The sequence below is a fragment of the Lathyrus oleraceus genome, chromosome 7 (genome assembly GCF_024323335.1).
Source record: "Lathyrus oleraceus cultivar Zhongwan6 chromosome 7, CAAS_Psat_ZW6_1.0, whole genome shotgun sequence".
In the NCBI taxonomy this organism is placed as follows: domain Eukaryota; kingdom Viridiplantae; phylum Streptophyta; class Magnoliopsida; order Fabales; family Fabaceae; genus Lathyrus; species Lathyrus oleraceus.
In genome coordinates, this window is record NC_066585.1 from 466,468,311 (window position 1) to 466,478,660 (window position 10,350).

Genomic DNA, 10,350 nt, shown 5'->3' on the forward strand with positions numbered 1-10,350 from the left:
GCATTTTAACATGTTTACCAAGAGGACATTTGATATAAGTTGCAAACTCGGAAGGAAAAACAATCTTATTTTTGGTGATGTTGGTGATAGGATATAGCTGGCCTTGACTCTCACATCTCATTAGAACCATCCCCGTCTGAAAATCCTTCACAGAAAAGCCAAACAGATCAAATTCAACAGAAATATGGTTATCGATAGTGAATTTAAGAACGAAAATTAAATTTTTAATTAATTTCGGTGCATGAAGGACATTTGATAAGGCTAGTGGAGGATGAGGGGGAGGTAAGTTAGCATTTCCAAAACCATGAATCGGAACAGAATGGCCATTTCCTACGATAATACTATTATTTTTGCTCAAATTAAAATAAGATGAGAGATTACCATTCGTAGCTGTCATGTGCGATGTTGCTCCAGTGTCCATATACCAGGATGGGTCAGACTGAATAAAATGTAGAGTGTGAAGAGCCGCTTCAATGTCTGTCGGGCTTGGTCCAGTGGCAGTAAAGGCAACAGGTTGGGGTTTTGGTCCAAGAATACCAGATTGTTGTTGTTTTGGGCCAGCATTGGGTTTAGCCCAATAAGATGGGTAAGGGCATGGAGGAGGAGCCCAAGGGTATTGTTGTTGCCAAGGAAATTGTTGCTGCCACCATTGAGGATACTGACCACGTCCACCACCTGAGCCACTGCAGCCGTTGTTACCGCGACCACCTCTACCGAAGTTCTTCCCCTTGTTACTGCGGTTACCATTTCTACCCCGATTGTTGTTGTTGCCGCGATTGCTGTTATTGTTGTTGAGAGGGTATCGCACGAGATTGGCAGGAGGGGCAGAGGGAGATGCGTTCGCATCTTCTGATTTCATGAGTAAGGCCGTCGGAGATGATTGGTTGCCGGATTCGCGTGCAACACGTTGAATCATGGTGGATTCTTCTAATTCCAACCAGGATTTTGCCGTTTCAAACGTAGGCAAGGGATCGTGTTGTTGGATGTATGTAACGAATCCAACATACGAATCTGTCAGTCCAGAAATCATCTTCAACACAAGATGAGTGTTGTTGACGGGAGAATCAACATTTGCAAGTTGATCTGCGAGGAGTTTCAGGCGATTGCAATATGCTTTTGTTGACGGGAAATCTTCCAAGTGCGTTTTGGCGAATTGATGTTCAAGGTGGACTTCTCTCGAATGATTGTTATCTTTAAACATGGCAGCAATTCTGTTCCAACAACTTTCAGCAGTATCATTGATAACCAGAATGGAACTGGGAATATCCTGGGTTACGGTTGCATACATCCACTGCAAAACTACCGCGTCGAGACGTTTCCAGAGGCTGGGGTCGTTTTTCTTTGTTACTTCTACTGTTTGTTTTTCTTTTTCATCGGTGGGAGGGATGATATGATCAAGCACGTTATGAACATAAGCTTGAACTTGAAACAGCGTAGACCATGAGAGATAGAGGCTTGAATCATTGTCCAACGTGATTGGAATGATGGATTTCACGTTGGTGATTCCAAAAGCAGTGTGGAATTTGGGTTTTTGGGTTGTTGTTTCAGGTGTTGCGGCTGCCATGGCTGCAGGTAAGGGATAGTGTGAGTGGTGCGAAAGAGTTTGAGTGGTGGCTAGGAAAGAAGGTTGATCGAAAAACTAACTGCTGATACCATATAGGAAAATATTTCCATGATTTTTATTGATTATCAACCTGTAATATATACATGAATTCCAATTACATAATAGGAAAACTATTTATGCCTAATTATGCCTAATCAATGTAAATATTCTTTGACTATTATCTCATAAGTGTATAATATTTGTTACAAATATAGAGTGTATGCTGTCAACATTCTGTCATGTTCTGTCAAAAACTAATAGTTTTATATTGAACTTGATGCTTTTATAAAATTATTTATATTAATAATAATAATAAGACTTTTTTTGTTATGTTTATTTAAAGTTCCTAAAACAGATAATCTATTTAATGAAATAATAAGTGTGACATAATCATAAGAGAACATAAATATATTATTTATAAAATATTTATAGTCAAGTTTTATTGTAAAGTGGAAAAAAAATTTAATCCTTTAAACTATTATATAAATAAATTGATGATCACATCTCATGAATCATGGATAAATAATTATCAAGTCTTCACAAAGATATGAATATTATGAATAATATTTATATTGGATTACCCACCATAAGAATATTATACAGAATGTTATGCAAATGTCATATGTTATTCTCAAAGTGATAGTGGTGTATATCACCCTTCAACCTAAAACTGCTATGGACTCTAGATGTGGAGTTCAATACTTTATTATCAATCAAACATTGTCCGTAATAGGATGACTATAAAAATGATTGGTTGGGATGACCATAAAGATGATTGATGGATACTCCACAAATCACGTTGATGGACATAAGTGACTTAGATGAAAATTTTCCATGCGACGTAACAAGATTATGCAGCGAAGCAATTGACTCTAGAACTTGCCATCACTAATGAATCTGGAAGGAGATCTGAGAAATGATATTAATCTTCAATCGGAGACGATCGAGAACAGATACCTATAATTCAGACTTAAGAGATATGAATTTTTAGGTCGAGTAAGCTTCAATTTAGTGAATAGATGGATGAATGTTTAAATGTGTGGGAATCAAATGTTAATTTCCAAAGACGACATCATTGTTCCATACTAGAACCAAAATTGATCGGTGAACGATTAATATGAATTGCAATAGTGGACTCAAGCTTCCAGACTATGGATAAGGGACTGACATACAAGCATATTCACATAATTCACAAGTACCCCTTACAAACCGCAAATTGGTTCGCGCATACCGATTTGATGTACTTTTGCGAATTGGTTCACACTAATTAGTGTAAGATGAAGTAGCCGTGAACCAAATATAAATTTCAAATATAAATGATACAATAATTGTTAATTAAACTAGAAATAAAAAAAACTTTTTAACTATTTTTTAAATTATGATAGTCTCTACCACTTTGATAAAAGTGATTATTAATGACCATATCAATTAAAACAAAATTTTGGTGAGATGATATTAGAGTGATGAGTATAAACTAATTATTAATAACTGATTTTTCAAAGCAATATTAACGTTAATAAAGTAGTCGATGTGAGACTATGAAGTCTATCTCCCAACCAATTTTTATTATAAGTAAATAATTTTTTAATAATAATGTACCGATTATTATATTTGAACGCACCACAAACTCAAATACCGTACTGACTATGTATATCGCTCACGTACCTAATTCTTGGGGATTTCTAATTTTCACCCTAAATATTACTAGGGCACCACGTAAAAAATACTAAAATGCTCTCAGATCCCGAAGATACATTTTCGGACGCACCCCAAGCACACACAACCCATACCAATTCTGAGTGACATTCTAGGAGTGTGCCTTTTTTAAACCCGGAGATGCATCTCTGATATCTGTCCGTAAATGCATTTTTGTAACATTGTGAACTAGAAATAGAAGTAGAAAACCAAAAACTTATATTTAGTTAAAATAAAATTACCATTCATAACTTAAAAACAACATTACATATGTGATGTCAATATAAAATCAAACATTACATTTTAATATCCAGGTGGACGCTTTAACATATTCACAATATCTTTGACCGATTTTGAAATCGTCGCTTCCAACTCGACCATAACTCATGGTTGTTGAACACAATCTTGCATTCGCTGTTAATTGACGATGAATAGTACTCGAGCTTCACAATTTTTTGATTATCTCCATAAGATAGGAGATTATACACTTCGTATTAGAGATATGCAAAAGAAGTATACTCAATGATCTTAAACTTTCGCTCAGGTGTCGCGTTGCAGAAGAAGATATTTGCGACATACCAGATGATGTTTATTTGTGAGATTTGATACATTTTCTGTTTGTATGAACTAAAAAAAAGAGCCTAAATTTATAGAAATTATAGACAAATATGGACCTAAAAAATTAGATCATGTATCAATACCGGTTTGGTTTCGGAGATACATATCTGGTATTGTCCTATTATCTTATTCTGGAGATAGATATCCGGAACCTCTCATGAACTAGGTAGAAAATAGAACTTGTGTGTTTTGTTTGGCAAACATAAAAAATGTATTAAAATATTTAGAAATTGTATATATTACACTTCATTAGTATTAATATACAATTACATACACTTAATTGATGACGAAAAACTAAAACGAATCGAAAGATTTGTCTCCGGCTAAATCTATAAGTATGGGTGGTACCCCTTTTGACTTTTGTGCATTTGATTCTCTTTAAATGTTGCTCAATTTCTTGAACTCTTGCATCCTTTAAATGTTACTTGAAATTTCAGTTTCTTTTGCTCCCTTTGATGTGATGAAACACAAGAATGAATATTTGAAGTGAAAATGTGGATTGAGAATGGAAGGATTTTTTATAAGGTTTTGGAGAGGAAAACAAGTATGGGTTTGTGATCATGCAAGTGAGTGTTTTATCAACTTATTTTAGAAATGTATCTCTGGTACCTCCCTTTGATGTGAGTGTTTTAACATGTAAAGGTGACAAAAATATTAAAATTCTTCCCCAAACCTCCATAGATGCATCTCCAGAATAATTTTTTTAAACTTGGGGTGCCACTCGTTTGGTGCGTCATAAAAGTGGTGCATGACGCGTCTCCGAAATTTGAGAGGCGTTTTTAATTTCCATAGAGTATTTTCCCACCCCATATGGTGGGATAAAAAAATCCCCTAGTTCTTTGAGAGATGCAAATCGTTTACTTTCGTACCACGTACCAAAACGAATTGCGAACCGTAGGACTATACTTACAATATTAACACTCTAACTTTAAAGTCGGTATAAAGTGAGATGAAGCTAATGATATTTAAATTTGAATTTCTGGATTATAGATATTGGATCTTCTGTGCGGTTGAGAAAAGTACCCAACATATTGTGAGGATGATAATTTTTTTTAAAAAAATAATCACTATTTTAAAATTAAGTACAAAAATAACCACATTTTCAAACTATTTACCGAACTAACCACTTTTCAAACAAAAAAAATTACAAGACAAGAACAGATGCGATTGTCTGTGGCACATGTATGCTTTTTTGCACTAAGGCGTCAACCTAGTGGCACATTCATGCACATGATGCAATAAGAACAGACGCCACTATCGGTGACACATGTTTTGTTTTGTTTTTTTTAATTATTTAAGAAACTCTTTATGCATGTATTAAGGGGAGGTGTCAGGCGGAGTGACGCGTGCATGCAATATTGCTAATAAGTAATAGACAGTGGTGCCATGAGCAGTGACGCATGCATGCAAGATTAGTGCAAATAAGTAATGTTTGTGATGCCCACTCTTGTCGTGTAATTTTTATTTGTTTGAAAAGTGATTTATTTAATAAATAGTTTAAAAATATAATTATTTTGATATTTAATTTGAAAATAGTGGTTATTTAAATTTTTTTTGATAATATAGTGTTAATTAAAACATTTGTTTTACTCAATTTTTTAAATTAAACTGAAAAAAAAGATTACATTTATTTGAAGGGTGAAGATTGATGAGACGAGAAAATTACATTCTTTTTAATTATTCATTTTTTTTTCATGTTATGGAGAGGTCACGAGAGTCAGAGTCTTAGTAGCATCTTGAACTTAAGGCTAATCACATATGGAGCAAAGACATAACCTTACTAACACTTTGAGAACCTAAGCCGAAGTAGATAAGAAAAGTAAGTACTACTTTATGGTTAATGTGTTCTCAGTGTTGGTATTTAGTAAGCTCCGGTTTTTCTGTATATGCGATTCCTTAGTTCCACAATTTGAAGATCATAACATCTTTATTTGTTTGCCCTGTGACCTTTTTCTTTTGATTTCCATTGAGCAAGCTGAATCTGAATTACTTTCTTAATGGCGATTCCCTTTTAACTTGTTTGTTTAAATGGTCTTATCTTATTTTTTTACCAAGTTTCTTAATAGGTTTAACTTGTTTCTTAATAGTGTTTGTTAATATTGTTGTTCGACAATAACCAGTATAGTGTTTGTTTTATCATAGAAATCTTGCATTTATTTTCAACAATACAATTGCTAAAATTTAATTCTATTGTTAGTTCAGTTTTTTAATAAAAGTGAAAACGGCAGTTATAATCACCATTTTATAGCCTCAATAGATTAGTCCAAGTGGTAAGGGAATTGAGCCCCTTAAACAAGTGGTTAGAGGTTCGATCTTTAGCCTTTGCTTATGGAATTTTTTTCGCTGGGAGGATAGAACCCCTTAAACAAGTTGCATATTATAATTTTCACACTGGTACATTACATATAGTAATAGGGATTCTATTATTTTTAATCATTGCAAACTCATCTTATCCACTTAATTGGTCATCATCTGATCACAATTGTCTAATTTTTAAGAACATAATCTCAATGGAGATGATACTCAACTGTTCATTTTAGTACTTGATAAGGCTAATGTAGTTGTGGTTTGTAAGTTTGATTAACTGCGTGAAAATTGCATTAAACATATCCTTAATCTATTGGCAGACTATTAATTTGTTTTGATATACTTTTACTTATTTGGATTTAGTTTATATTTATCTTACATATGAATTTTAACTAGTATATGATTATCGGTCTATAATTCTCTTTTTGTCGATGTTGGTGATGGTGATATGAAGGTGAAAGTGAATAAAAGGTATGTAAAACTATCAAAAGCAACTAAAGAAAATAGATGAATATTAACTTATGAATTAACAATATACATGCCCAATTGCATTAGAACCAAAATAAGGCTCTTAGTTCAACGTAGAATGTAGATTGTTTAATTTGATAAAGCTTAAATTTAGATTCAGCACAACAATTTTTAACATTATTCATTGAAAACAACTCAGATATCTCTAGTCGAAAGCTTAATACACGGGAGGTGGGGGCGAGTTGTAGAGGTAGTGATGGTATGGAGGAGGTGATGAAGATGGTGGAGGTGGTGACTTGTAAATATAAGGAGGCGGCGTTGATGGTGAAGGAGGTGGCGGTGACTTGTAGACATAAGGTGTGGGAGGTGATGGAGAAGGTGGAGGTGGTGATTTGTAATAGTACAGAGGAGGAGGTGGTGAAGGTGAAGGAGGTGGTGGTGATTTATAGATATAGGGTGGAGGAAGTGGTGGTGACTTATAGATATAGGGTGGAGGAGGTGGTGAAGGTGAAGGAGGTGGTGGTGACTTATAGACATAAGATGGAGGAGGTGAAGGAGATGGAGGGGGTGGAGATTTGTAGTAGTATGGAGGAGGTGGTGAAGGTGGAGGAGGTGGTGGTGACTTATAAATATAGGTTGGGGGAGGTGGTGAAGATGAAAGAGGTGGTGGTGACTTATAAATATAGGTTGGAGGAGGTGGTGAAGATGAAGGAGGTGGTGGTGACTTATAGACATATGGTGGAGGAGGTGAAGGAGATGTAGGGGGTGGATATTTGTAAGCATATGGAGGAGGGGACTTATAATAGTATCGTAGAGGAGGAGAGAAGGACGGTGGGGGAGGAGACTTGTAAACATACGGGGGTGGTGGAAAGGGAGATGGCGAGGGTGGGGACTTGTACACATATGGAGAGGGTGGTGAATGGGATGGTGGTGTGGGTGACTTGTAGATGTATGGAGGAGATGGTGAAAGAGATGTTGGAGGAGGAGAATTATAAATGTATGAAGGTGATGGTGGGGGTGGGGACTTGTAGGTATATGGAGGGGGTGGTGAAGGAGATGGTGGAGGAGAAGATTTATAAATATATGGAGGTGGTGGTGAAGGTGATGGTGGGGGTGGAGACTTATAAACATATGAAGGTGGGGGAGATGGGGATGGTGGTGGCGGTGAGTTGTAAACATATGGAGGTGGAGGTGAATGGGATGGAGGTGGTGGTGATTTATAAATATATGGTGGGAATGGCGAGGGAGATGGTGGAGGAGGAGATTTGTAGACATACTGAGGTGGTGGTGATGGAGTGGGTGGTGGTGGGCTCTTGTAAACATACCGTAGAGGACGTGAAGGAGATAGAGGAGGTGGTGAATTGTAAACATATGGAGAAGAAGGTGAAGGTGGTGGTGATTCATAAGCAGCAACACTGCTAGCAACTATGCAAAATACAATTGCATAGCTGAGTTGAACCCAATGCCTCAACCCAACTGAACTTCCCATATTCTCTAACTTTGAATATTAATGTATTCACTTTCTTGGATGAATGTTACCTTGTAACTCTGATTTCTCAACTTTGCACTGGAACTCTCTTTATATAGTGTGTTTCCCAAGCATGGATTATAAGATCTCTAAATTTTTCAAATACATTATTACAGCCTGTCTTAATGTTTAAATTCACATTATTATCGTTTTAACAACAGTGGATCCTACCCCTTCTTTTCATGTTAAGAGTAGGTGATAATGGCAACGTAATGTTGAACGAGTTCCTTCTTTTGATATCAACAACAAATATTTGTGAAGCATGTCACGGCAGGCAAATTAGAGTAGAGAAAAGAACTGGCATGCACAATTGAAAATCTGAATGTGAAACGGTTTATAAAGTCAAACTAATTCCAAATGTGCAAGATTTTTCTTATGTATTACATTTGTTTATTTCTTCCAAATAGCCATATTTCACGATTTATATTAACAAATAAATGGTTGTCTTTATTGCTATAGTACTTTTTATGTCAATATTCTCGGTGAATTATTAATCTACTTTAGCTTAATTACTTGTCAATATGGTACTTTGTATAATGATAAATGGTAATATGTAACATTCGAAATTTTTGATATGGATTAAGAATTTAATTGACTTGGTGTGTAAATATAGTTATGTGGGTCTGTTTGGCCAGCACATTCTTATAATTAAAAATATTTTTATGGTAAAGTAATTATGTTTGTAAATATATATTACTACTATTTGGTGATACTATTTGGTGATGAGATCAACCTAATCTTATTTTTGTATGAATCTGTCTTTATTGAGCTGTATTAATCGAATTTTATCATGTTCAAGTCTAAAAATTGGCATGACTTAATGTTAGGGTGAGTATGGACGATTCTATCAACAGAGCACCACCACCGACAGTGCACCATAATGGACATCAAAATAGCAACACCGGCAGTACCAGGGATATATCCACCAAAAACCTGGAGAGTTCTGGCCTCCGTCGGATCAAGAGGACTCTTGGTTACTTGGCGATGATGTTGATTTTGCTGTTGATTGATTTGACCGAACATGTTAGTTGAAGTTTTAGATGACAATTGTACATCCCTATAGTTTGCGAGAACGGATTGTCCGGTCATAATCGAGAATGAAATGGCCCAGGAGAGTTGGTGAGCCAAAGGCCACCCTAGGCATGCTGTCAACATATAAACATATATGGATCCTTATCATATGATATCAACACATTCAAACATGTTCTCAGAGTATAGTAATTGTAATTTATAGACCAGGCTAATGACATGAATATTCATCATGGTGAGTAATGTCAGTTAAGACCTTTGTCTGAGATGCGGTCTTTAAAGAACAAGTATAAAATGAGGGTTCAACAAAAAAAGAAGACATACTCAATTCTTAATTATGATTTTTGCTGGCCTGCATCAAAGGAGTTATGAATTAGTGTTTTTATGTGAACATTTGACGCCCTCCGCGTGACTCTAGTAAAATTTGTCCGGGCCACATAAATCTTTAGGAACTGTCGATCTCACCCTCCCTCCATGACGAGAGCAACTAGCAGTAGTAATCAAGGGTCACAGGCTGCCGTTGTATCAGAATTACTCGTCACCTTAGAAGACATGCACCATCAAAATAAACTGTTGCAAGACAATGTTCATGTCTTACAACAGAATCAACATCAACCCCAATACGAAGGTGAGAAATTGGAGGATGCGATTGACCCACATCCCCTGACAGTAGAAATTTGGGATGATCAAGTCCTAAATGATTTCAAGCCACCTTCACCGGCAACTTTTCATGGCAAGAGTGACCCTCAGGAGCATATAATTATACTCAACACTCTAATAACCATAATTGGTGCCACAAATTCGTTAAAATGCAAGTTGTTGGCTGACACATTGAAGTACGTTGTTTTACGCTAGTATATGAGCCTTCTGAGGTCCTCTACGACCAATTATCAAGATGTGTCGTGGAAAATGATACACCATTTTTTCTCCAGCAAGCACACAAAGGTGTCAACCAAGTTTATTTTCAATGTTCGTCAAGGACAGACTGAGTCCTTGCGAGAATATCTAGCTCGCTTTAATGCAAAAACTATCAAAGTTGTTCATCCGAATCAAGAGATGTTCGTAGGAGCCATCCAGAATGGTCTCAAGGAGAAACATTTCA

General features: G+C 35.9%; 1 protein-coding gene and 1 pseudogene across 4 annotated transcripts; both read right to left on the reverse strand.

The window, feature by feature from the left end:
- Nucleotides 1–855: 855 nt before the first annotated feature.
- On the reverse strand, nt 856–1,564 carry LOC127104380 (uncharacterized; annotated as a pseudogene).
- Nucleotides 1,565–6,718: 5,154 nt separating this feature from the next.
- On the reverse strand, nt 6,719–8,325 carry LOC127106831 (extensin-2). Of its 4 annotated transcripts, none has more exons than XM_051044130.1 (2): nt 7,355–8,325; nt 6,719–7,207 (listed from the first exon to the last, which is right to left on the reverse strand). In XM_051044130.1, the coding sequence occupies exons 1-2, from the start codon at nt 8,178–8,180 to the stop codon at nt 6,909–6,911; spliced, it is 1,125 nt and encodes a 374-aa protein (XP_050900087.1). In that variant the 5' UTR covers nt 8,181–8,325; the 3' UTR covers nt 6,719–6,908. The 4 variants fall into 4 exon arrangements, with proteins under 4 accessions (XP_050900087.1, XP_050900086.1, XP_050900085.1 ...); XM_051044129.1 differs by having other exon boundaries at nt 6,719–7,303; nt 7,355–8,322; XM_051044128.1 differs by having other exon boundaries at nt 6,719–7,336; nt 7,388–8,320.
- Between the last annotated feature and the right edge of the window lie 2,025 nt (nt 8,326–10,350).